General features: G+C 42.0%; 1 protein-coding gene across 3 annotated transcripts; it reads right to left on the bottom strand.

Annotated features, from left to right (window-relative positions):
* Positions 1 to 612: 612 nt before the first annotated feature.
* gramd1a (GRAM domain containing 1A) lies at positions 613 to 27,461 on the bottom strand. 3 transcript variants are annotated; one of them, XM_041044777.1, is made up of 21 exons: positions 27,288 to 27,461; positions 26,341 to 26,477; positions 22,653 to 23,788; positions 16,802 to 17,021; positions 15,800 to 15,820; positions 15,428 to 15,512; positions 15,095 to 15,198; positions 14,771 to 14,866; positions 14,403 to 14,483; positions 13,325 to 13,443; positions 12,628 to 12,937; positions 10,803 to 10,956; positions 9,794 to 9,940; positions 8,570 to 8,691; positions 7,668 to 7,810; positions 6,400 to 6,503; positions 5,390 to 5,620; positions 4,599 to 4,683; positions 3,235 to 3,342; positions 2,793 to 2,913; positions 613 to 2,574 (listed from the first exon to the last, which is right to left on the bottom strand). In XM_041044777.1, the coding sequence occupies exons 3-21, from the start codon at positions 23,114 to 23,116 to the stop codon at positions 2,473 to 2,475; spliced, it is 2,817 nt and encodes a 938-aa protein (XP_040900711.1). In that variant the 5' UTR covers positions 23,117 to 23,788; positions 26,341 to 26,477; positions 27,288 to 27,461; the 3' UTR covers positions 613 to 2,472. The 3 variants fall into 3 exon arrangements, with proteins under 3 accessions (XP_040900711.1, XP_040900712.1, XP_040900713.1); XM_041044778.1 differs by lacking the exons at positions 26,341 to 26,477; positions 27,288 to 27,461 and adding an exon at positions 25,103 to 25,163; XM_041044779.1 differs by lacking the exons at positions 22,653 to 23,788; positions 26,341 to 26,477; positions 27,288 to 27,461 and adding an exon at positions 25,103 to 25,522.

Raw genomic sequence — 27,461 nt, 5'->3', positions numbered from 1 at the left:
AATGACTCAATGGCAAGAAAACACGCCATGACATCATCCACTATGACCAGTATTTTCCCAGTATCCTCCTGTAAACATCATCCAGTCAGCAGTACCTAAGTCTGTTTGAGTTCAGAGAGTTATGTGGTAATTACTGGGGTCTCCTGGATGTAGGTCAGCTACTCTAACTGAAAAGTTAACACAGAATGAGCATAAGTCATGTTGACAAAAAAAAAGTCATGTTGAGTCAGGGACTATCATGTAATCATGACTGGATTAACCTGAACAGATCATTTCTATTTGGATAAGATTATTGTTGTGTTACAGAAGCTGAGCTCTTCTCACAGCGTGAACTCTGTCATGAGAAGCTGCATTGGTCCCCGATTTAATCAAGAAAAGACTTTATCTTCTTTTGATTTTGTTGCCTTATTTGACCAAAATGCTTTTCAATCTAAAGACACACACAGATGCAAAGACAAGAGAGGACTTGTTGCATGTTTTAGAACTTTTCATTTCTCTCCATGGCGTGGTGTACAATCACATCTTTTACAGTACATTCTCACCCCCCTCCTCAGCCGTCGCTCTCTCTCTCTCTCCCTCCCCCCCCCCAGACCCCCCCCCCCCCCCCCCCCAAATAAATATTACATCCTTTTGTTATCCGCAGATGGCCATGCACAGCAGAGCCCACATGCTTCTGTAGTAGCTATTTTCAGTGAAACACAGAGAGAGAGAGAGAGAGAGTGGGTAAAAGGCGGGGTTGAGTGATGAGAAGAAAAAGAGGGAGCGCAGATGAGCGAGATGTCTTCACGTCATCAGAGGCCAAAAATCAAGTCGATGGAGAAGACAGGCTGAAAACAAACAACAAATAAAGATGGCAAAATAATAAAGATAGAAAATGAAAAAGGAATTTGATAAAAAGAGGAGACAAGTGAGTCAAATTAATCTTACAGACGCACACACACACACAAAAAAACAACAAAAAACTGTAAAACGGATTCCCTTTTTCTTCACCTGGGCCTACAAAATTCTGGTTGGTCCTTTTGTTGTGAGACGTCTGACCCAGTTGGACAAATGAGTAGCTGGCTGTTCTGATATTTTAACTTTTTACCTTATCAAGTCTACGGAAAATCCTGAAATGCTGAGGTGTGGCCCTGTGATACAAAGAGTGAGAGAGCAAACCTGAAAGAGACATCTAAAAAAAAAAAAAAACAGAAAAAAAGAAATAAATGTGTGTGTATAAGTATACACACACACACACACACAAAGAACTGTTAATATGAAAACTGAGGACTCCTCATGAGCACACGCACACATCTGTCAAGTCAAAATCGGGTTTTTTTTTTTCACTGCTTCTACACACATTCACACACAACTCATCATCATTATTATTATAATAATTATATACTACTTTGTTTGAAACATTCAAAAAGTACTAGAATCACTATTGTCTTTATTGCTGTGACCAGTAATCATTCTCGTGTAGCTCCTCTTGGTCCGCACCGCAACAGCAAATCAGAGCACAAGATACCCACCACATGACTTCTTAAGAGCAGGACAGGACTTCAGATCAAAAGTCATTGGTAATAATAAATACTGCAACGGTCCGAGAAACAGCTTCATGTCCTAACAAACAACCCAACACACTGATTTTGACAAAAAAGATAAAACCCAGACAGGACCGGGAGGAGTGGGAGTGTGTTTCGGATTCATCTTCAGATGTATAATCTACATCCAAAAAAAATCGGGGCGTAACCTCGCGTGGTGTTGAAATGTTTGTCACCCCCCTTTCGCAGAGGACCGATGACCTTTTTAAGGGGCACAGCTCGGACACGGAAGAAAGCATCTCTGACCGAAATAGCGAGAGAGGCGCCCTGCTCCTGTCAGCGCTCTCTTCTCTCTTTCTACGAGTTTGTTCCTCACATCCACGCGGCAGGTGGCGTTCCCCTTTTGTTTCAGCAGGCATTCACTAGAGGCAAAGGTATCAAATTGTTCCCAGGACTGGGAGGAAGAGCTCCCACTTTGCAGAATCACCGATTCCCTTTCCACTGAATCTATGAAATGTTGTAGGTCAGAAGAGGAACTTGAGTCTGTGATAGTCGTAAAACTGGGTAGGAGGTCTGAATTAAAGTTATTCTGAAACAAGCTTGGCCATTTTAAAATGTCTCCATGAGGAGCGGATGGTGTGAGTCGGCCCACCAGTGGCCTGTTCCCATACGCTCCATACAGATGACTTGCAGCTGTAGGTAAATTATTGCTGTGGTCCTGATAGCTTCCAGTCCCAGTTCACTGAAGTTGATACTGGTTGAGGCTGATGGCAAATGATGCCATTTCAAGTCAGTCAGGTGAAGAGAGTTGTGGGTAATGTAGTTCCCTCCGTGTGTCCCACACCCGGTTTTCGATTTGGAAATGAGGGAGAGGGAAAAAAAGGGGGTGAACAGGGTGTATTTAGAGGTGGGGGATAGTCAAAATGCTGTTAACCAGGAGAGGTAGGGCTCAGGCCTCAGACTGGGACTCTGTGATGGTGTCGGTGGGGGGCTCCTGCTGCACCTCTGGAACCACAATTCCCCGGTGGAGTTTTTCTAAAGACTGTTTCATCTGGGAGTTAAACATAGTTGGGGTGGTGAGGGGTGGGTGGGGGGGGAGGGGGTGTGAGACAGAGGTTGCGTCAGATTTACTCGATTACATAATGCAGTGACAACATCCAGCACGTTATGAGCCTAAGCAGCTTGTGCATGCGTCTTCTTGGTGCCTGGTCCCACTGCAGATGCGCAGTGCAAGATTTTCACTTCTCGGACTAAAGCAAACACACATACCTGGTCGAGAAGTGTGACAGAGGATTGCAGGATCTGTTGCCACTTGCTGAGCTGAGCCTGATGAAACTGCCTCTGGAGCTGCAAGACCTGAGCCCACTCTCCAGCCGTCTGGGGCAAAGGACTGAGGAGAGCAAAAACAAGAGAAGAGAAAGAGAAGGAGGAGGAAAGAGGAGAAGAAGAGGTATGGAGAGAGAACAAGACAAGTGCGGAGTCATTAAAACTTTTGGTTCATCAGTTTGGCGCTTTGAATTTCATCTACTTAACCTTGAAAAGGTCAAGGGATTATTTTGTTGCTCTACAGTAACTCAAAACTCTGAGGAACATTACAGACCTTAGATCCCACGAGACCAAACACCAATTAACACCACAATCCCGCTGGGTGAAGAATGGAGGTAACAGAGAGCCTAGTACATTTGTGTGGAAAACAGAGCGGTGTGTTTACCTGTCAGCGACAGAGTAGGAGTGCCATGTCTCCAGTGTATGGGCTGCTCTTTCCAGAGCATACAGCTTGTAGAACAGCAGCATGTTGAGAGCCACCAGCACCACCAGACTGACGGGGACAGAGACAGAAGAGAGTTTTCTGATTTACTAGCTGGTATGAAAATGAAAATACTGCATCAGTAAGATAATAAACAGCAAAATGCCAAAACTAATGGAACAAAATGAGCAAACATAAATATTTCAGGATTTGTAAATGCCATCAAAGTCCATTTACTTCCAACCCAACTCTAATTTATCAACACACTGTAATTTTGTTACAAGAAAAATCCATCCCGACACAAATATTAGTGTTACAAACAGCTAGTGCTGATATGCATGTTGGATTCTTGGGCTTAATTTTTGCCCAAATGTAGATGTTATGACCTGTTAGCTTCAGTTTAATAGCAGACTTTTTCCTAGACTTATCAGTCTGTACCATCAGTCAACAATCGCACATTTCTGACACAAATACCGGTTTCTCCACTGGCAGTAGCTACCATAGACCAGAATGCAATGCAGCCATAACTGTTGACTGGAAAATGCCTTGCTCTGTTACAGTGCTCTACCTTCATGTTGGACCCGCATATTAAATTTAGTCAAGGTATGTGGATTCAATCTGAATGTGAGTGCAGCAGATTTAAAAGGTGGATTTTTCCTGTGAGAAAATTATTCTTTTCATGGTTCATATTTATGCAGCCACTGGTGTAAAATCAAAGCCTCTTATACGAACCTGATACAGATCCTATGCACAAGAAGTATTGCAGAAAGGAGGGGAAAAGAAGAGAAACAGCAAGAAAGGCATTGTGAGGCTGTTAGTAGGCAGAAGATCGATATCCAACATGTCTGGATGAGGGAGCATTCAGACGTGGATGGAACAAAGACAGCTGAAAGCCAGTATATTCAAAAAACAATCAAAGCAGGGATTTGATCAGGTTAGCACTCCTTTCCTTCTATACTACACAATACAGGAAAGGATGTACTGTACTACTAAGGAGAAGGACCACATGCAAGGACACGCACATGCTTTTATGTGTAGACTGTACTGATTTCCACTCTGTAACTGTGCACTCAGAGAATCCCTTTCTTATATAACAGAATCCCTATTTAGAAGCGCTCATCTCTGTTCTGAGCAGCTCATTGTGTCCGAAATGACTAGTGAATAAGACATAAGATTCATATGATCAGTGAGCAGTAAAACATCAAACATGCCGAAGACTATCTTGAGTTAAAATTGCCAGAAGGGAAGCTGAGAACAGGGATTGACAAAGTCTGGCGTTATTCATGGACTCGGGGCCACAAACGCAAAGTACACACACTTGAACTTACATGAAGCTGACGATGAGGAGGATGGTGGATATACTGTTATGTCCTCCACCACGCGAACGCTCTCCCAGCTTCATATACTGAGCACCTAAAAAAACAAATGAAGAAAAATAAAATAAAATAAAGAAAAATGATCAGGGTGTGTTTTGGGAATAATATTTGTAAGAGCACTAACTACATCTTTGCAGTCAAAATGTCCTGACATCCTATTAAAGGCTTCCTGTGAGGTTTCTGACATCTTGTAGTGCTATGAAGCAGTTTCTGTTATGTGTGGACTCCACACGTTGTGTGTGAGGTTTACCTTACAATCTGATTATGTAACTGATATGTTGTTTTCTTCGGGTTTTGTGAGACTGATGACAATGATTTCAACACCCAGTCTGCCTTGTCCGAGAGACAGGTAAGATATAGTGGTGTGGAGGAATGTCTGCAACACAGGTTCATAGGCTACTCGCAGTTACTGTTTCATCCTCTCCTGTTGGACTGAGGGCAGACTGGACTAAACTAAAACAGACATATTGCCCCCTTATAGATTTTTAAAACCCTAAATTAATATGTTTAAAAACTTTCCCAGACCTGCAGAGAGCCTGTTTTAGTTCCTGATAACTCCACAGGACACCTTTAAGTTCATGGATCAAAGATTAATGTTTGTGTTTCTGTAATGTAACTCCAAACAGAACCACTACAGGGCAGTATTGCACAGATGATGGATTCAGGTTTTTTTGCTTGGTTACATGACTTAAATTCCAGCACTAACCCAAAGCACTTCAACGACTCTGTCCTTGCTGACTTACTGGCTTCTCTCCTTTCTCTTTCCTCTCCGGCTCCCCTGTCCCCTCGTTCTCCGGTGCCCACGCCTCCTCCGTCCCTCTCTCTCTCCCTCTCGCTCTGCCGTCGAGAGCACGTGCGTTTGCGGCGACGCAGAGTCGGTGGGGTCTTGGCAGCATCGGCGCCCACCGCCTCGCCTGTGGTCACTACAGAAACCTCAGACTGCAGTAGCGTCTCCAGCTTGCACACCTCACTCTCTGCATGAGGCAAAGTAAATATATGGAGGGATTAAAATACACATAACCCACCCCCCTCCCACCAAAAGGTCACAGCATGTCCTTGATATCGTTTACTCTACTTACTTACTTAGACATTATTTCTTTATTTAAGTAATATATTTGTTAATTTAAATCTTATGTGAGTGTAGGTCTTATTTGCAGGGCTTGTTTTATTAAATAAATATATTTTTTGCAAAAAAGACATGAAGACACAAAAACATTCAATAACCTCGTTGAAAATTACTCCCTCTACCTCATTAAAAATACAGAATCTACGAGCATGTCAATATTTTTCATTTCAAAGGTTTAATTGCTACACACAGGATGTCTCTGGTGTCAGTTCCCAGTGAGGACTGGAGACTTCAAGTTTCCACATTTCACTTGGGTAAATTGCATATTGTGCCACAATCGGCTTCCACAAAGCCTCGGCTCCGTCCGAGTGTAACGTCTCCTCGCTCTGAGGTTCTCGATTCTAACTGTCAAATCAAAATGTGCATAAACCATGAGTTACATGAACTGCCTCTTATAATCCGTTTATGTTGAAAAGACAAAACAGAAGTTGTTCAAGCAAATGATACTGGCAAATGGGCTGCATTTACATAGCATCATGAAACTGGCTTTCATATCTGCTTACACAGTTTCACTTTACTTTTGTTCGGTTGTTTACAAAAAGGAAGTATGCCTCAAGAGGTGACTTTGGTTTCCACAGGCTGTATGTATACAGAGATAAGCTGGAAAAGGCGAACCATGTGACTCACCCATGTGTCTGTAATACTCCTCAATGCCGCTCCAGGTGTTCTTTTCGATCAGTGCTTTCACCAGGCTCCACGGCTGTTTCCGGTAGCAGATGTCAGAGGAAACTCTGTGCAGAGGAAAAGCAAACACACTCTGTTTAAAATATACATGGAAAATCTAATCCAAGGATCAGATTTCTTTTTTTTTTCAATTTGTTCCAAAGAAAAACTGTCATGTTGTTTTTAAAGGACAATTATACCTGCTGTACACTGCTCAAACCTTAATCAGCACTGTTCTCAGTTAATAAAATCACACATTTCCCATTATTTTCAATCAGCGCTTGAAAACAAGCAGGGAAGACAGCTAACACAGGTTCCTGTAATCCCTGCAAATTTCCTTACAAACAAATTTCCTTAGAAACTAATCAATCCATGGAGTTCCAAGAACTTAATGAGTAAACTAATGGGCTAAAATATCTGTGGTCCCTACAAACCAATCAGAAAACGTGCACAACATACCAATCACAGTACACCAAAATTTGGGATATGATGGGCTTGTGTCGAGTACTACTGGAGTTTTTTAACCCTAAGCCTTTTGTTTATCTGCCTGCAACTAGCAAACATCTTTGACCCAATCAAAGATGATGCTTTCTTGGGAAAGACGCAATGCTCTGTTAAAAGTGCTAGAGAAAAGTCATAAATGTCAATCAACAGTAGAAGCAGTGGTTTTGTCTCTCCAGAGAACATTCCTGAATTCACGATAACACGATGTGAACAGAAAGCAATCAGAAGGAGTACTTATAGGAGGGACTGTCTCCTTCTTCTTTTTTTCCCTCTGTGATTTCTGAACATTAATGCAAAACGCATAAGTCAGAAAAATCATTTATAAATGAAAGAAACATTACCAGTAACTGTTTAGTGTTTGTACTGACTTTGTTAGGTGGGGAAAACAGCATGGGAGTCCAGATGAAACAAGGGAGAAAAAGGTCTGATGGGATTATTTCATATACCAGTGAGAGTTTCTGGTCCCCAAGGTAAGTTATAGTTTGCATCATTTATTTTTGCTGCAACTGCAACAGCACACGGGTGAACAAGGACCAAACGTAAAGAGGTGATGAAACATGGCACCATTTTCTCTCATCTGTTCAGAGTTCTGTATGCATGTATCATGTACGGATGGTACTTATGGCTCTTCTATTTTGACTGTGGTTTTCTCAGTCCATGGGTGAGAGTGCAGTTAAAAGAAAATCCCACCCACGTGGATTACCCCAGTAAGACCACATCAAACCTACCTCAGCCGGCTCTTGTGCTTGTTGATGGAGGTGAGGCAGTATCTGTGGACAGTGTAGAAGTAGTCCTGGTAGGGGATGCCGGAGGTGATAACCTCCGAGTCCACCACGTAGCACTCGCCCCGGGTGCTGCTCTTGTGCAACGTCTGGAAGCAAGAAGAAAAGTGGAGGTGGATTGTTAATCGCATGAAAACCTATTCATTTCTGTTTTCTGTACTTTATTCAGTGTAAGTAGTTTAGTGCTTCAGAAAAGAAGAAATCAGTACGACAAATAATATCACCCGAGATTGTTGAGCTGTCAAAAAAAAATACTGTATATACAACATTAAATTACCCTGTCACAGCAGTTAAGCAATTGATTTTTGCTCTGTATAAATAAAGCAAGAAAATTAACTTAGGTGCTAGAAAAAAACTGGACTGACTGATTCTAAAATGAAAGACAATTCAAAATGCATAGAGGGAAAAATGATGCCTAACGGTGATAAATATTGTAATATAAATAAAACGTTACCATGTTGTAACTGAAGGGCTTGAAGTTATAGCCAAGGTCTAATTTTATGGCAGCAATGATTTGATTTGAGTAGACAGTAACATTATTTCACAACTGTAGGTATGTTATTTCTTCATTTGCTTTCATGATGTGTACAATGATGTGTACAATTGTTTTTGTTCTCACTTTCAGCACTGAAGCCTTCTCCGGAATTCTAACTGGTCCCAAAGCAGGAACCAATAAAAAGCAAAAAAAACCCCAGGTCACTACAAAGTAAAACTGTACAGAAGGTTCCCCTCCGGTTCAGGCTGAATAAGCACAGTGTTTCTGTCCAGTCATTTGCCTTTAACAGAGCCTCTGTGCCAAAGGGATGAATAACGAAACTAGAAAAGGACAGTGTTTGTCGAGGACTGACCTGCGTTTCCACCACAGGGGCAGTCTTTGGGCCGAGGGGGTTGTTGAGGGCTATGGTGTAGCTAAGCACACGGCTGGTATTCCCACTGCTGCTGTCCTGCTGCCATTCACCCACCGACAGGTCTGAGAGAGAAAGAGAAAAGAGACAGAGAACAAGTGAACGAGTGAATTGGGAGAGAAGAAGAGATTTTTGTGAAAATGAGAAAGCAAAAGGACACAAAAGGATAAGAATTTATGAATGAAAACGAGAGAGACCACAAGATCCAGAGAGGCTGAAGGAGTGGAGAGAGAAAAAGAGAGGAGAGAGTGAAACCACACTCCATTAGGAAAAAAAAGAAAAAAGAGAAAAAGAAGAAATGCCCCAATTAGAGCTACACAATGTTCCCCAGCGGGCTGGGCCTCTGACTGGGGTAGACACTGGACAAATCAAGTTCAGTTTTATCCCGGGCCTCGTTTAAACTGTAGAAAAATGTCTAAAATGTGCACTGCACTCATGCATAGATGGCTTAAAATATCAATATAACAGTTACAAAAAGCGCCGTGCAGTGACAAAGCAAAGCATGCAAAGAGCCAGTGATAAATAGTGGTTAACACAGCATAAAGAGCTAGCGTGTCACCCTCATTAGTGGCACAATACAGTAGGCCACAACATGCTTCTGAGGGGTGGGAAGTAAAACATCACGCAACAGAACTTTCAAAGAGAAAAACGTCACCAGTGATTCAAGTTTAAAACATTACAAGTAGGGACTTGGAATTGTGTGTTTCTGCATCTGAGGTTAATGGAAGAAAAATGTCACATCAACAGCAAACATCAGCTTTTAGTGAGAGAGACAAAGAAAGAAAGAATGACTTTTCCACTGACGGCAGCCTCAATGGTTCAGGAAACCGCAGAGCAACAACAAACACTGGGCCTCAACTGTCACTGTCTCAACAGGAAAAACTTGCTCTCTTGCGCTTTACGCTGTGCAACAAGTTAATGCAAGTTGCATTCTGGAAAATGTAGGAACATCTCATAATCATCAAAGCTAAAAACTGTTCCACAGCATGAGAAAGAACTCAGAGATCTCTCAGACATGGAATCAATTACCCAATAAAAACAAAAAGTACCTTAAAATCCCATCATTAAAAATGAATGACAGTGCTGTGACCCGCAGAAAAATATCATGAACAAGCAGATGCAAAGTCTTAACCATCATATATGTGTGTTTATGTGTGTTTAACTGACCAGTAAAGTGTCGCTGAGAGAAGAGGTGCTGGATGAAGTGTGTGTCAGCAGAGAAGAGCAGGTCGTGCAGCTTGTCGACACTCATGCGGACCGCAGTGTTGATGTGCAGCCGCCCGCTCAGGTCAGCACAGAACGACTCCACTTCACCTTTATGTCAAGAACACAATAAAGATCAACTTTTTTAGGTTTCTTTTTCTGGTTACTTTAATCCACACACTATTTTTAATAGGTTAAACATGTTTTAGAGGTAAATTTGACATTATAATAATCAAACTTACACAGATTGCTTCTGTATGTCTTTGCTTATTCCTGAATGGGTGAAAGCATACTGAGCAGTTTCTGGTTTACACATTAAAATCTTCAGAAATATGCTCTTTGCACCTAATATTAAACTTCCAGGCAGTCATATCATGATCTTGTCTGCTTGGAGGTCATTTTTAGGTTACTCATCTGACTTTGCCACGAACAGCATGTATATAACTGGAGTTTAATGACATGGACAGTATCTTTGGCTTTGGTGGACATAAACTTCCAAAGGAATTCTTTGATTTAGCTGAGGACAGATTCAACCAGTAAATCACACCCTGTTAATGTTTGAACAACTTTCCCTGCAATTACTGTTGATGTGGAAAGAAGAAGAGGTGGAAGCAATGAAGCAAAAAGAAACTCATCTTTCACACAGCTCAGCCCACAGGAGTGAGTGTGGATGGTATAAATGGTACAGAAAGTATCCCACTATGAATTTGTCCCTCGGTATGGATTTTGAGTACACCGTGCTGACTGATAGAGCCCTCACAGATATAAACTGAGGACAGAACTCACTATAGTAATGTGTTTTCTACCATTGTCATAAAGACAAAGTTAGTTTTACAGTCAGATTAAAGGTAACAACCTTAAATGAACATAGCAAATTAAGAAAAGTATAGTGAATGTGTTTAGAAATAGTGCAACAGCATTAAAGACATCTGGTTCTTGTGATGATATGCACAGACACTCAAACAGCACTCACTCTCTTCTTGAGTGTCAGAGGAGTTGCTGGGGTCTGTGGGCAGTTCCTCATCGTTGGTGATGTCCAGTGAGGAGAGGTTTCCCAGACTGGTGGTTGGAGGGGGCAGCATGTGATTGGCTGACTCAGACAGGCTATCCCCACCCTCTTCCAGATTCTGATGCAGTGAGGGGGAAAAAAAGAGACACCAGAGGACAGTCAGCTAGAGGTCTGAAGGGAAATCACCCCATTGTCATATGACTTGAGACGAAAGAGGCCTCAGCTGGGCTGACCTCGTGTTGACGCGTCCTGAGCAGACATAACACTGCAGCCGTGCAATTAATCGGAAACCGACACAGTCAACACAGCACTCCATTTATTCACTGCAGCTTGGCTTGGGCTTGATCTGTCCATATCAAGATCAATAGTGCAGGCGAAACAACCACAGAGGCTGTTTTTGAGCAGAACTGATTGGATATAGAGCCAACCAGAACAACCACACACTATTCCTTTATTCCTTACTTAAATACATGTACATCCTGTTTTGTCCATTAGCATTTGTACTTTTCTTCATGTTGTTCTGAGTTGATTTAATTTGTGTTTTTTTGTTTTTGAGGTTACCTTTGGCATTTCTGCCTTCAATGGACAGCTGATAGTGAAGAGACAGAAATAAGGGAAGAGAGAAGTGGTATTGACATTCAACAGAGGTTCCCGGCTGGACACAAACAGACACTGCAAATATGTGGCATGCGCTGTAACCATCTGATTGCCAAGGTGCTCCTAACATGTGTTTTTAAATTATTAATATTTTTGTCTAACCTAAGCATTGACGCTGGGTTTGAAACCAACGGAAATGAACCTGCTTTGCCCCAGATTATTTATTTTTGTAACCAAGCGCCTGTTTTGTACAGTTAATTTGAAACCAGTCAATAGTTATAGAGTAGGTCAGATTTGTATCAAGGCTTTGCTAAGTCATAAATCTTGCAGAAGGGTTATGCCAATGGTGTTTCAAGTGCCAGTGAATAGCTGACAAAGGAGAATTCCAGCAGACAGGTTAAAGTAGCAGACATAAGGCAGACCTCTTACATCAGTATAAAATGCTGCATTGTGAAAATAAAGTTATTACAATGAGCGCAAAAAATTCCATGCAAAAACTTTTTTTTTTCATGCAAACAGTAATGAAAATGATAGCTGCTACATCAAGTGTCTTGAGTTAAAACTGCCCTGTAAACTGATGGGAACAGTTACACTGTGCGTACATCAGCTATAGTTTCCAGGACTGTCATAACTCTAAGACTCCTCGGTCTCCCGGGGGATAGCTAGCATTGGTCTTCTTGTAGTAAATCTAGCAGTCATGTCTGACAACGACAGGCTGAAAAAAAACACTCTGCATGCTCATCTGAGCTCTTGGCTTGTGTTTTTTTTATGAGGTTTTATCTTTATTCAGGCCATCCCACTTATGTAGCTAACACTAGCTAACAATTGGTCTGCAAATATCAGGCTCATGTCTTGAAACACAAGCATCCGGAGCAGATGATTTAGCAAGCAGAATTTTCTGCTCCATCGATGCTGGGGCTCACTGTCAAAGTGGAAGTCTCTATTTAGTTGAAGCAGGTGCATGGTAGAGACAGACCATGGCTATTTGGGATACCCTGTTTTTTTTAATATGCAGAACGATGGCAGCTTCGCAGGTGGTGCAATTTTGTTATTATTGTTGCATCAATGAATTACATAATGTACAAAAGAAAAAGAACCTCTAATGCAATCAGATGTGCATTACATTACCCTGAATACAAGCTACTGCTGCATTGATGTACATGTACATGTGGATGTGAAGAGGAACACTCACAAAGGAGGCAGCAGCAGAGGCCGGGGCAGAGGCAGAGGCGTTGGTGGGAGTGATGGATGGCAATGAGCTGTGGGAGCTGGGCGGGCTGGGTTCGAGGGGGTCAGAGCTGAGTCTGCGTCCAGATGAAGAAGGCACCTCTATGGGTAGACAGGAGGCGGAGGAAGGGGGAGAGGAGCCCCCAAGGTTTGTGGTGGAGGAAGAGCTGGCTGGACCACAGGGCACCAGGGGAGGGGGAGAGCTGCCCGTAGAGGGAACGGACACTGAGCTCAGGTCTAGTAGATCTGTGACCGACACTGACTCGTCCCCTGGCCTGTGGAATGGAGGGAGAGGAAGTGAGACTGAGTGAAACAGAGACATGTAGAGAGAATCAAACTGTGAGAGAAAGACACAGAGAAAATACAAAGTGTTTGTTAGACACCTTAGGGACAGGGGCAGGACATCTTTAACCAACCGGACATTTAATTCAGTTTGTGAGCATTTTTCTTTCTACTGCTTTTTTTGTTTTAGTAAGTAACTACAACAAAACAATAACAATCTCTCACACAATTAATGATGCATAATGTTTTTTTTCACTAGGCAATCAATAGTATTTAGTGAAAAGTGTTTATGTGTGTTGACAACTATCCACTCATGCATCAACAACACAAGACTAATATATGTGCCATATATTATCATATTTTTACACATGAACACTCACAGTAGGCCGTTCATGTGCTCGGCGGTGGGGGAGACATAGTCGTCATCTTCACTAGTGAGGCCCAGTTCAGTGCCGTAACACTGGTGTACAATGTGCCACAGCTCTTTGGGGGATAGTGACTGAAAATAAACACAAAACTCTTATTCAGCATTTAATGAGGATCAAATTAAAATGACTTACTTGCTAATGCCTAGATTCACATACTGCCGTAATTTACACACAACAGTTCCTCAGCTCTCCAGTTCCTGCATTCATGTAAAGTTTAGCAGTGCTTGTAGACTGTTGGTACAGGTTGCATGGCTAGTGTGGCTAACCCAGACTACATGATACAGTGAGGTGCATTAACTAGTCTGGGACAAGTGTGTTCATTGTACAGTATACCGGGAGGGTTTATATTGATATATTGATTGTTAATGCCCCTTGGATGCCAGTCATTTGTAACTGTAAACAGGATGGCGACACTTAATGAGGCGGCACTTAAGTAGTCAATATGACATGAAAGAGCCATTTAAGACACAGTCACTTCTTTATCTGCTTAATACAGGGAATAAATGCACAAGGGCCACATATCAGTGATTTCACATCACTTATAAGTTATTGTCAGACTCTGAACAACAGAATATGTCGAGTTCTGCTGACCTCCTTGATGATTTACAAATTTAATCCATCAAAACAGCAAATAAGTAAGTGTCAGGTTAACACTTTCGGTGACAATACATCCTCTGATGGTGGCAGGTACTTAAGTTTCTGTTTGACAGCCTTTTGTAAGTGAAACAGTAAGTCAGTTCCTAACACTGATATGAAGTCAACATCATGTCGTGTTTCCATTGCACTTGCAGTTTCATCTCACCATCTGTTGCCATGTGATTTAATACAGTGTTTCTGCACCAGCACTGTCCAAATAAATGTCTGTCCTCAAACTCAGCAAATAACTGTGATTTAAATTGTTCTTCCAAGCCTGTGTTTGTGGCCATCTCCTGCTTCTTGGCACTGTGTTCTATTCTAAGACGCTAACTACTAGCTGTGTCACATCCAACAGCAGCATAAACCACCAGCAGGGTGGGAGAGGAGCCTGTACCTTGTCCAACAGTGCGTTTTGCCACAGACGGAAAATCATCATGAAGCTGCGATCCCTTGCTCCGAAAGATGTGAAGAAATGCTGAGAGGGTAAATATCAATGGGACAGGAAGGAAGGAGGGTAGGAAGGAAGAAAGAAGGGACAAGGAGAAAAATGTGACAGTGAATTTGACAAATGGTTTCCCTCTGTTGGAATGTTTGCTTTGTCACAGTCAGTGGAGGTAAAGTTGAGTCAGCTCATTTCATACTGCTTCACTGGCAAAAAAGGATCATTTGAATGAAGAGTGTGTTAATAAACAATAAAGTAAAATTAAAAGTCTTCAGTTTGAAAGTGTCTTATTATTTATATTATTTGTGCTCGAGTCTGACCTTCTCATTGTCAGTGCTGATCTGGATGGCATTTGGGATGAGCTTAGCAGTCTTCTCCTTGGTCATAGAGGTAACATCTTTCAGCAGGATAGTGATCTGGACAAAGCAGAAGAGAGATTTACTGTGCGTGTGTGTGCTTCAGTGTGTATTTCTGTGTGCAGTACACTTATCTCACCAAGGGCCTGAGTTTATCCATACTGATCTGCAGACAAGTGCAATAACATGACTTCTTATCAGATTGTAGGTGTGACATTAACCAGCTTACAACACGCATGTGTTTAACTGCGCGTGTGCAAATATGTACACAGTGTGTCTATGACTTACAGTGGTTTCCCAGCGGAAGATGTTACTGTAGAAACAGAGCCAATTCTCTGACAGATAAAGGCGGCCCTGAAGCAGTATGTCCTTCTGCAGAGCACAAGAGTAGTCTGAGGAAAGAAACAAGAAAAGAAAAGAGGTGAGCAAACTGACAGACATCTACTTGTATCAGGAACCATTCAACAACTCAAGATGTTGGCTTTAAAGAGACTGTTTCTGATGAGTATTTAATCTTCTCAAGTGTGTGGTGACACAAGTGTAGCTCGCCCAACATGAGCTGAGCACACACAGAGTTTATCATTTACCAACATGTCTTTGACACTTATATGTCTCACCCACCTACTATAAGTCGCTCTGTGTCAGGAAGTTTCTTGAAGAGTTTACGAAAATCCTCGTTCCGCTGTTTGTATGTAGGACTGAGAACCTGCGGACAGGAAAAAGAAAGGAGAATGGAGAGGAGTATTCTAATTCACATCAGGCCTGCACAGCAGCCAGTAGCCTTGGGCTAAACTGGGATATTTGGTTAAACAAGTGAGAAAAACACTGTGTTTATCTAAAGGATAAACACTAAAATTCTTCAGCACCAATGATTGGTATTTTACTATGTCAACTACTTCCACCTGTATGAAACTCAAAAACAGACATACATCAACAAAGCCAAGTACCCTGGAATAAAAATGCTTAACGAGGGGACTGTTAATGTATACTTACATTGTACCAGCTCTGCATTTTCTGTAAACAAAAGAACAGCACATTTAGTCGTGAACAGTATTCAAACTGCTCTGTAAGAATAAACAAGGTTACACTACTATATCTATAAGTTTACAATGCCCTGGTGATGCAGCCCACTTTGATACTGAATGCAAGTGATACTCCCTGCCTAGTCCCAAGGCTAAATCTGTTTTATGTAACCTTGAGGTTTTTCAGTTATCCAGCGCTGTCAAAACTATCAGCACTTCTCCATTTTAAAAAGGTGTGTGTCACTAACCCACTATAATGAACAGTCATGGCAAAGCTGTTCTTTCCACAACAATGAGCCAGGAGTAAAATATATGTGAAAGCTTAAACAAAACCCTCAGGCAAACAGTTGCATACACCATCTAGGTAAATTTACAGAGTAAACATGCTAACATTTATAAACTATAAAAGAGTCGGCTGACAGAAACAGTCAATACTGTAATAGCTCACATGGCTGATGGAAGATAAAGAAAAGTCAAAACAAACATTTACATTAACTCATCTTGTTTAGAAGAAAATTTACTGCCATGGAAGTGGAATACTGTTTTGCCCACAGCCAGAAACATTTTTGGCATTAAAGCAGTTTTATAATGCATCTGCTTCACAACTGTAACTGAAAATGCAGTCGACTGACTGAAAATTATCCCAGAACGGTGCATTTGTGCAAAACTGTTAATCTTCTTCAAACTCTGTGAAGTCATCATGAAAATGATTTGAGTCTTTGAAGAAGACCAAAGACAAGACCGTAGAATAAATGGCCTTCGTATAATTATATGCTTGATTAAATCATGACATTGTCCATTGGTTCACAGGACAGAGATCTGAGTCTTTTGCTGACATTACATATTGAACTGGAACATAGGTAGAAAGCTCTCGCCCTTAGCCTGCATATCTACAGATCTCTCGCAGGTTTAACATTTAAGGTTAGCACACATTTATAACATATCACCTTGGTAAGTGGATATTCTGAGTTACCTTGGCATTGCGGGTGAAGTGGCGAGAAGCAAGTGGGTACGCAGATGTGAGGGAGGAAGCAGAGGGTATGGATGGCAGGGGGCTATCTGAACCTCCACCTCCTCCACCGGTGCTCTTCTCACCCCCTCCCTCAGTCTCACTGGCCCTGCCACCCCCAAGGACCCTGCGCCGCAGGGAGGGAGAGCTGCCAGGGGTGCTGCGTGGAGAGTTACTGGCTGTGCTGAAGACAGAAAAGACACAGAGAGAGATTTAGCTCAAGGGAGAACAGTGGAAACAGTTTCATGCTTCATCGCTAAATTTCACTCTGTTGCGCCTTTAATGCTATTTTTTGAAGAAAGGCTGAAGGCGTTTCCTATTTGATAACAGCGTACCATCTCAAACTGCCTAACGAAGACCAAAGAAAGGCCATGTAAGGCCAGCGTTATCAGCTGAACACATTTTGACAGGCACAGCAGCCAGACAGTGAGAGCATTTCAAGCCGTTTAGTAATGTCTTAAAACAGACCAATTAAGAAATCTAATAACAAAACACAGCACCCACAGGTTCCATTACAATAAAACACTACCAGGTCAGAGCTTCAGAGAAAGTGTAATTACACATTTTCAGCTCGGTTTTCTTCTGGCGAACTTCAGTCAAGACAGAGACAGTCATGTAATTGAGGACAGAAAAACATTAGACATACATAAATGCTATATAATTGTCTTGACTTTGAAGTAACAGTGTGGTCTCGAACTCACACGATTAGTCAGTTAATCCGTTAGTCAAATGACAGAGATGTAATCAACCCCAAGTGTGACAATCGACAAATCTTCTTTGGGTTTTGGCCTTCATTGGGGCCATGGTCATTTTATATACTACATGATTAATAGACAAATGTTCTTGACATGGTTCCTACCAGTGACAAACCATTTGCATCTAATGTTCAGGTCAGTGACCCGTGAAAATGGTTGTATTTACGCCACAACACAGTTTCCATGGTTGCACCTCATTCCTCTGTAAGTAAAACAACCGCTGCATTCACCATCAGTTATCTTAGAAGTCTGCCTCTGTCTTATACACACACACACAGCAATGTCCATTCCATTATCGCAAGTGCACACCACGAAATCAGATGTGGCTGCCCAAGCGCTAGCTTTAAACTCCACGCTTAAGATAGCAGTGGCTCCTTCTGGGCTACAGTTCATAATTTCATTAATAAAGCCAGCAAGAGTTCAACTTCATTTAGACCCTGTGAGCCAAACTGCTCACCTCTCATCCTACCACCTCCTTCCTCAAAGTAGAAAGCACTCCCATGTTAAGCACTGCTTTCTGACTCATTTCTCTATTACCACCAGACAATTTTTCATACTGTTGACCATATAGTTCCTAATTCCTTTCATCTTGCTCTCATTTTTCTCTCTCCGTCCCAACTAATCAGGCCTGAGTTTAACTTTTTGAGAAACTCATCTTTATGTGGAATTTAACTGAGTATTATCTGTACTCTTTTTTTTTATTGTGTGGCAGCAGTCTGACTATATTGTTTTTATTTACTGTTGTAACATTGTTTTCTTGCTGCCCTCTGCCTGGCCAGGTCTCTCTGAAAAGGAGATTTTAACATTTACTTGGATGGATAAATAAATAACATGACACATGGCGAAAATGATCTGAGAACAGCTCAGTTCCCTTTAAGCTTGGACGCAGTTGTCAGTGGCAGGAGCTGGAGAGAAAAGGGGATGAGACAAAATTATCATCACCAGGCAACACCGCTGAGGCTGGGACAATGGGGGGGGGGGGGGGGCATCCCTAATATTCACCAAGTTAGTTTAGTAGAAAAATAATCCCAGAAATATTTCTAGTACAGCAATGTTAATCAGCGCGAAGGCATTATGACAAGTAGTATTAAGCTATCTTTAGGTAAGCGTACGTAAGGCCGGCGGGTGCTGTAAATAGGCTTGCTGTGCGGTCAGCCAGTGCGACCGAGTGTGACCAGGACACGGAGTGATGTGAATCTGTGTCAGCATGTGTTTACAAACCGGGGCTAAATCCGTCCGCATAGCACAAACGTAAAAGGCAAACCGACACCACTGTCAGATGGTGACAAACCTCTAGGTACCTCTCTACTGTATTTAACATTTATATAGCCCTCCTCCATCCTCGGCACACGCTAAAGCGAAGCGAACTTGCACAGATCATCTGCTACAGGGAGGCTAGCACACCGGCTACCCAGACAACATTATAACTGGACTAACACGTAAGAAGCAAAACAAATATAATTGTTTATAAGCTATTATACAACTCAGTTGAAAAGCAGTAGATTGTGCATGACTGATATGGTCAGTGAAACGGGATGGAGGGGTGGGGGACTACAGACAGACGGTGAGACCGAATGAGTACCGACAGGATGAACATAAACAAATCGCCAGCTTTCAGTTTATACACCTAGTAAACAAACTGTGGCTGCACACCAGTGTTTTTACATAAACGGTGCCCGGACCATCCATATATTATCAGTGGGATTTGGTCATCTGACCGCACCAAACGACCATGGGCGGTATGTGAGGACCACAGACAGACATCACTGAACAACACATGCTATCCATCACACTGCCGGAGAGACTGTTTATGCCACTTACTCGAACATGTCATGAGGATTTTGCGATCCAGCTGATACACACAAAAACACACGCACACGCTGCTGTTCACTATGGCATCAATATGGCACCGGTGTCCCTGGTGTGTGTGTCTGTGTCTGTGTGTGCAGCTAAAGCAAGCCAGACGCTAATGGGGTGTATGTCCACTCCTCTGCCTCGTTTCCTTCGGTTAGCGTCGGTGTAGAAATGCGCCCATCGCCCACCGTCCCGCGCTTAATTTCCCATCGTGGCCGACGCCCACGCACCTCGCAACCAGGTACCGGACGAACCGCTGCTCCCTATACCGACTGCAGGACCCGATAACGGGCTGCTATTCCTGCGTCCATCCGTAATCCCTTTTGCAGCTAGGGAGCGGGGGAGGGTGGGGGGAGGAGGAGGAGGGAGGAGGGAGGCGGCTCCATGTGGTGAGTGAGGCCTTGCTTTTATAGCGAGGTGGTGCTGAGCGGGGGGCACCGACAAAGATGATAAAGCACAGTCAAAACTGAGGGATTTTTTTCCTGAATTCATAGGGGCCAGTGCCTCAGAGGCATGAATGCCTTTATCCACATATGAAACTACTGAAGCCTCCATTTGCTGGATCTATTCGTTAACCAAAACAGTCTGTTTTGAGTATTATTATCATCACCTTGACCTATGGGAAAATGGGAAAGTTGGGAAAGCAGTAACATGTTAAACTTTAGGTCAAACAGCCTCCTAAATTGAGTTGTATAATACCAGTTTGTCCCCATGTTCCCTAAGAATATCATTATTAAAAACAAGCTAAAATATGACTATCATTGTAAATGCAGAGACCATGGCTGCCAGTAACGAATCCACCTGGCCAAAGCCCAGAGCCCACCCAATCCCTTAACCCTCAATCTCTCTGTCCATCCCTCTGGATTAGAGTCCACATCATAATCCATGCTGGGCTGAGCCAGGGCCACATCTCCACCATTCTGTCTCCCTCTGTGTAATCTGCTTTTCTGAGGTTCACCAATGGCCCATAATGAAGTCAGAGTTTCATGGGCCAAGTGGGCATTGAGAAGAGACAGGCCACAGCTTAAAAGAACAGCCGAAAAAATGGGTGTACAAAACAAGATGTACATTTTGCAAGATGTGAATGCTCTACTCTTACACCTTTACCTTCCTGCCTAAAGCATGTCTCACAGAGCAAGAGAAAGGAGAGCAGTGCAAGTGAACTTTTGTGAGAGCACAGATCAATGTCTTTGGGCTACGACCAGACTGATCAGAGCTGCACTGATAATTAATTGTACTTTATCAAGACATTTAAATCAAAATAAGTCAAATGAGGTCCCTGTGTAAAGCTGAATTATCCTTTTATCTGTGCTGTGCAAAATGCATTTGTGCTAGTCATGCAAAGCATGTGAAGGGAGTTTTGCCTCAGCAAATCTATGACTGAGACAATATAAAGTATACATTTATTACAAATACACTCTTTCAACTTTTTTCTTTTCAATAGTCAGAGGGTAGGAACACAGAGAAGTCAGCAAATGAGCATCTAGAAACGGAGGAATGCACCAGTAGTTCTCTTCACAAACAAAGATACTGACCCGCTGGCCTTTGGGAGTTAACAACTTTTATAATTGTAATAATTTTCATCAGCTGCCTCTTACTGCAAGCAGTCACACTGGCAGATTTGTGACTTCTTGGCATGATCAAGACAGAAAATACTGGTTGGATAAACATAAGATGTCCTCAAACCAAACATTGCATTTCAAGTGTCTTTTGTGTCAGCTGCCCACTAATTTTATGTGCAAGAAACGTTCCACTGTTAAACAAGAACAATAAACATTTGCCATAAGGCCACAGGGGTTGCTTAGCACCTCACCTTTGGGGCAAACTGCACAACCTAGTTCAAATTGTACACTACATATCAACTGTGTTTGAGGACCTTGTTATGCTGTATAAACACTTGACCAGAAATTTCTTTAGGGTGGATTCAGGCAATAATGTTTCCCAAATATATTAATTAAAGATATGGAAAGAGAAGACATGGTTACACGGAGCAGGCCAGGACCACTATGAAAACAAGTTATTTGAACTTATTGCTTCAATTTCATACATAACTATTTGTTTGCACTGTTTGCTGCTTGTGGTTTGTTTTGTATTTTCTCCATTGTGCGTTTTATGCATATGTTTCAAGCTGTACTGAATCCATGAGGTTTTTTTTTTTCTCCACCCGTGTTTTTCTTTTTTGAATATTTGGTCAGGTGTCTTATGTATGTGTTGTCTTATGCCAAAGTAAAAATACAACTGGATCAATAAAATGAAGTGTAAATGAAGAGGACAAGGGCACAGCTGTTTATATGGAGCACAGGAGAGAATCACCCTCTGCTTGCCCTCTGTAGCCCACTGCAGTGGTGCCCAGAACCTCCTCTGATTGGGCTCACATGACATCATCAGACTAAGAGCCCGCTCCTATTGGCTGAAGGTGATGTCATGATTCAGAGGAAGGATAAATGGCGCATGAACCCCGCCTCTAGCTCCTTGTGACTGACCCAGCTCTGTTTTTCCTTGCTGCTACAACAGCAGTCTCACTTTCTTTGTTTACAGTTTACATAACCTTGTTGTTTTGCTTATTTGATGAGGTTGTCTATGCTAAAAGCTTACACTATTCTTACAATACCATCTGATTGTTGGCCTGCTTTTTTATCTGACGTCACTGCGTAACATGAATCAACTCAGCTTAATCAGGATTTTAAGTGTAATCTGTCCTTACTAGTTTTATCCATTAGCTAATTAACTCCACACTGTTCCAAAATAGTTGACCTTCTGTGGTGTTTGAGAAAAGTTGGCTAAGTGTAAATATGTCAAATGTAAGGTCTCTGTATGCCCTACCAACACGCACAAATGAGAGGCTGCTCATTCCAGTCGGTCACTGCAGGCAAATCTGGTCTCGGTAGGCCTGAATGCAAATTGGCTGAGGTTTTACAGAGCTATAAGCACTGAATACCCATGAGACAGTCAAACATAGTGCTGACAGTGTGGACACTCTGTTCCAAGCCACTGAACCCTATGTAGTGCTGCTGCTGTAAGATAAGTGAGCCAATTCTCAAAGAAAGAGCCTTCAATTGAATGAACGAAGAAAAAGAACACTATAGTTTGGGCCTTTTGCTCATGAGGGAGTAAAGAAATGCTGCACACTGGCGCTTTATTTTGTTACGTCTTTCATCATGTTTTTAATCTTTACTGGTTGTTTGGGATGAACCCTGCACACTAACCTGCAGCTGTCCCAGTCAGAGTCTCTGCTGAGCAGGCTCCTGAGGGACCAACGGGAGCGGCGGCTGGGAGAGGGACTACGAGACCATGAGCGAGACGGTGGCAGGAGGAGGTCCTGTGAAGGGCTTTCCTGACCTTGCTCTTCCCCCCCCATCTGAGTGGCCACAGACGGGGAGGGTGAGGGGCTTCGGTGTCGAATGGTGCCCTTCTCCGCAGTGTCCTCTATTACAATTTGTGGTGTTTTACCCTGTTTAGGAATGCAACCTTGCTCTTCCTCCTTTCGTTTCTTAGTTCGGGTCCTGCTGCGGTGAGATCGACTGTGGCGATTGAAGCGCGACAGTCTAGGGCTAGGCGAGTGAGACCAGGACTCTGTATCTGAGGATGGTGGCAGGACAGTCAGCGTTGGGACAGGGATGGGCTGAGCCAGAGTGATACCTTCTGGTCCCACAGGAGACGACATAGTCATCTTCAGAGTTTTCCAGGGGTTAATTTTCTCTTTCAGTCACGTTGAGGGCACCAATGTGTGCTTGTTGCATCTTTAGAGCTGAGAGTGACCCATGACTGACTGTTATGTTCCAGTCATGCTCGCGTTTGCTATATTTTAGAAACAGGATGGGTAAACACATCAAACACTCCCTCCAGGCAAATCAGCTCTGACATATTAAATAACACTAACCATGTCTGAAGATGATTCAGTATTCTCAATATTTCTTGTTAACTTGAAGAAGTTTCTTCACATCAGGCAAGCAAAGTTCCCCATAACCGGTAAAACCACAGAGCAGTTCAAAAGATGACAGTAGCATGGGTGTTCCTTCACGGCTGATGCAGCAGGAAGCTGGGAGGAGGTCTGTCAGATAATTTCACAAGACTTCTCTTTTGGTAATCCATTGCCAGCTGTCCAATCTGTACATATGTTGGCTAGCTGTGACAAAAATGTGCCATCACCCCTCTTCTGTGTTACGCTTATGTGCCTCACCCCTTCCTCCTCTGCATCATTTGGACTGTCCGGTGTTACTCTTCAGTACTTCTCTCCTCTCCTCCCTTTGGCAGACTTCACTCTTGCATTTGCATAATCAACATCATCTTTGCAAGAGTTGAAGTCTCTGACAAAGACAGATCTGTGTCTGGAAGTTTCTACCTGAGGAGTGAAAAGAGCAGAAACTTTGTATTCAAAAGGCTGGCCTAGGTCTGACTACCACTTTGTTTTGAATGTTCTCTCCTGAAGTTTTCAACCTTCCCACTAAAACAAATGATTGCAAGTCTAAGGCTATTTACGTCTGCTCTGTCAGTTCTGGGAATATGAAGTATCATATGACAGAGATGATGATTTGTGCTGACATTGTGTTCCCGTTAAAAGGCCAATCAATGGGATGTATTTTTGGTGGGGTAAATCATGTTATTAGGATTCCTTAGTCCAAATTTGGATGATTGTTTTATTTTAGTGGCATTATGTAAGATTATCTCCCTTCAAAGAACTCAGAAATAACCAAAATTGTGTGAACATGAGACCGACTGACACCAGTCACTCTTTGTTTATCAGTGGACAGTAACAGACACCAAGAGAAACTTCATCCACTTGTATTGCAAGAAAAGCCCAAATATATCAGCTCCTGGGCAAAAAAACGCATGTTCCAACTAAATTCCAGCCTCTCCAAACCTTGACTTACAAAAACACAGCTGATCCTAAAACTGTCCAGAAAGAACAGACACACAACCTAACACATAAAACACCAGACACTGTAGCAGACTTAAACACCACACCCTTTGAACGTACCTGGTTCATAACAAGCTCTAATTGCCACTACATGCTACCAAGGTCATAGCTACATGAAAACATACTGCAGATGTGTCCTCCAACAGGGAAGGGTTTTGTGTGTGCCTCTCCATTGTTTGTCTTCAAAGCAGGCACTTCCAAGGCAAGGGCCCAAGCACGTCTGACAGTATTTGCTGTGATCTGTTTGAACAAGAACAATCTTGGCACAGACGTGTTTGTCCAGAGTAATCCACGATAATCCCCGTGCAGCCTTCACTCTTTGGTCCACACAAGCCTGATCTTTTCGCCATAAAGCACAAGCCATATCAAGCCATAATCGTACAACATTGCACATAGACCGCAACCAAATCAGATGCAATGCACAGGTAAAAGGAAAGCAAATCAAGTTTCTGCTGCGTGAAGCGAGTATCCAGGAACAGCTGACCCGGCGATATCAAGTCCATCACTCAACGTTATTGATGTTCACTTTAGCTTTAGATAAACGTCGCTTTATTGATCTGCAGTTGTTTGAAACACTGCTAACCACAGATATTTGTTGACATGGTACTACGTGCATTTAAAGACCCAAAGACAAAAGCGTATGCAGGAAAAAAACTGCATACGCTTTAATTTAATACTGTGGCACAGAAAAACAAAAAAACTTTTTCAGCCGTGTTAGATTTAAGTTGGAACTCCTACCTCCCATTGGATGAATTTCCTCCGTTTCTGTTATCTTGCTCGGCCTCGAAAACAAGCCGAGCGACGGTGCGGGACGCAATGTTAAAATCCACTTTTTCACAGGAACACATCAACATTATTATTTGCGCGAAGAAGCATTTGCCGGCTGCAGCTAACCGTTAGCCTTTAGCCAGCTAACACTACAGATGACCAAGTTTAGCTAACGTTAACCCCCGACCTCCGAAGGCCGACAGCTCACAAAAAGATGACTATCTGGCTAGTAGGCTTTAATTTCCAGCAGAGAAAGTACTATGCCGACGTCTGCCATTTTCACTTTAAAAACACCCCGGTATAAAACACTGTTATCTAACTACTTTTGAAGCTAAAGCCCAAAGTTAGCCTGGCATTATTAGCGTGCTAACTTGGTTTAAAGTTAAGAGACAATACGTTTTTTGTCGAAATGTGAAAAAGCAACGAAGTCAGTCAGTCGGGCGATGTACTACGTGGGGGTTACGGGAAGTCTCATCAAGAAACATTATTATCCCTGCTACCTATTTTTAAGTAGACATGACCTCACCAACACTTTAAATTCCTAGATTTCAGGGGTTATTCAAAAGAAAAACGTTTATTATAATGCAATTAAAAGTACAGCTGTATAGCAACCAGCGAAACAAGACAAACACCCCTCCGACAAACTTTGTGGTACTGCCCGAGAAAAATAACTGTTCAGTGGATGTGGCGAGAAGAAGACGCGTGCGTACATCAATGAAACAAAACCTGTCGAAAATTAGTTTTATTCTTCATCAACTATAATCTGTTTGATTTATAATAAATCGGCCGATAATCCGGACCCTGTGGTTACACGTAGGTTGCTTTATTGTGAAGAAAAACAAGTAGGGTAGTCTCATAAAGTTTGAGAAATCGACAGGGCTTTTAACATAAAGTCACCGGAGCAGGCTGTCTTAGTTCACCAAGAACAAAGACAGGAAAATATCCGGACACCCACAAATTCGGTATATTTTCAGAGTTATTTTGAAGGGAGTTGTTACATATTCAAAATTAACGGAGAGAAACATTGCGACCCCTTGTGTTTAACAAGGTTGTGTGCAGGCATGATTTGCAATCTGATGACTTATGCCTTTGTCTCACTAAATTGCAATAAAACTGTTCAGTTTGTGGCTCTTCATTGCACAGAAATTCTTATTTAGTAGCAGCAAAAAGACAGTGTGACATGGCTCATATGGACATGTTCATCTCACCTCCTGCCTCCTGCAGTAGCATTGTTTCATTCAGTCTCATGAGCTATTATAAGTAGGATGCAGACTGCAAGTTATTGGATATCTTCTCCAGGACACATGCAGTAAACAGGGCCAATGGCAGGTCACCTTGTTTGAAGCTGAAAACAAAAGAACAAACATCAATGAGAGACTTTCACTTAATATGATGCATAAATGTGGATATTTTAACAGATGCATATCAGTTTAAAATGTACTCATAGATTACACTGATAAACTGAAATACTGATGATTTTAGGGCTGTAACTAACAATTCTCTTCACTTTTGATTCATTTTCAAATTGACCAAATTAAAAAATAAATAAATAAATAAACAAATCAAAAATGATATCTGAAAATGTCATATTATTTGAGAAAATAATTCTTGTTAATGCTGAAAATGTCCATCATGGTTTCCTAAAGCCTAAAGAAACATCTTCAAATTGCTTTGTCTGAGAAAGATGTTTAGTTTACCATCACCTAAGCCACAGAAATTAACTGAAAAGGTGGAACACACAAATTTTTGCTTGAAACAATGAAAAAAAGCTTCTGTTGATCAGCTATTGATTAATTTACAAATCATTTCAGCTCTTGTAGATTTAAAAGAACCAGACAGTTTTGGTGTACTTCACAGGAAGTGCAACCTCAATTTTATCACATTTCTAATGCCCACACACCAACATATACACACAATTTGCATCTTTCAGTCTCATTTACATAATGTTTTGAAGTCACTATACCAGACTTTTTAAAAATACACATTAGGGCAGATATTCTCACACAACTAAACTTTAGAAGCTACAAATAAAATGCAGCCCTGAGACAAAGTCAGACTGATCATTTCACTTCTTTAAAAAAAAAAAAAAAAGGAATATAATGTATGTAACAGCATATATCCTGAAAATATCTTCTTGTAATGAATTTGCCTTTACCTGTTTGTCGGTTTTAATCTTCAGCCATCAGTTGCTTCTGTATCCTTTCAAATCGATAGCAGAGCATCACAATGACTTGGCAATTTCACATTCTCCATAGATTTACCAGGCATCTTCTGTCTTTTCACTCCTTGTGACTGGCTTCAGAATTCAACACTTCACTTGCTCCACTTC

Source organism: Toxotes jaculatrix, chromosome 8 (assembly GCF_017976425.1).
Source record: "Toxotes jaculatrix isolate fToxJac2 chromosome 8, fToxJac2.pri, whole genome shotgun sequence".
Lineage (NCBI taxonomy): Eukaryota > Metazoa > Chordata > Actinopteri > Toxotidae > Toxotes > Toxotes jaculatrix.
The sequence above is the reverse complement of the archived record's forward strand: the minus strand, read 5'-3'. Positions and strand labels throughout refer to the sequence as shown.

Coding starts and splice junctions, on each gene's coding strand:
- gramd1a (XM_041044777.1), bottom strand. CDS start 23,116: ATGACTATGTCGTCTCCTGTGGGACCAGAAGGTATCACTCTGGCTCAG. Junction 15,513..15,799: donor AAATGCAGAGCTGGTACAAT/GTAAGTATACAT, acceptor TCCTGTCCGCAG/GTTCTCAGTCCTACATACAA. Junction 14,867..15,094: donor TCTTCCGCTGGGAAACCACT/GTAAGTCATAGA, acceptor TGCTTTGTCCAG/ATCACTATCCTGCTGAAAGA.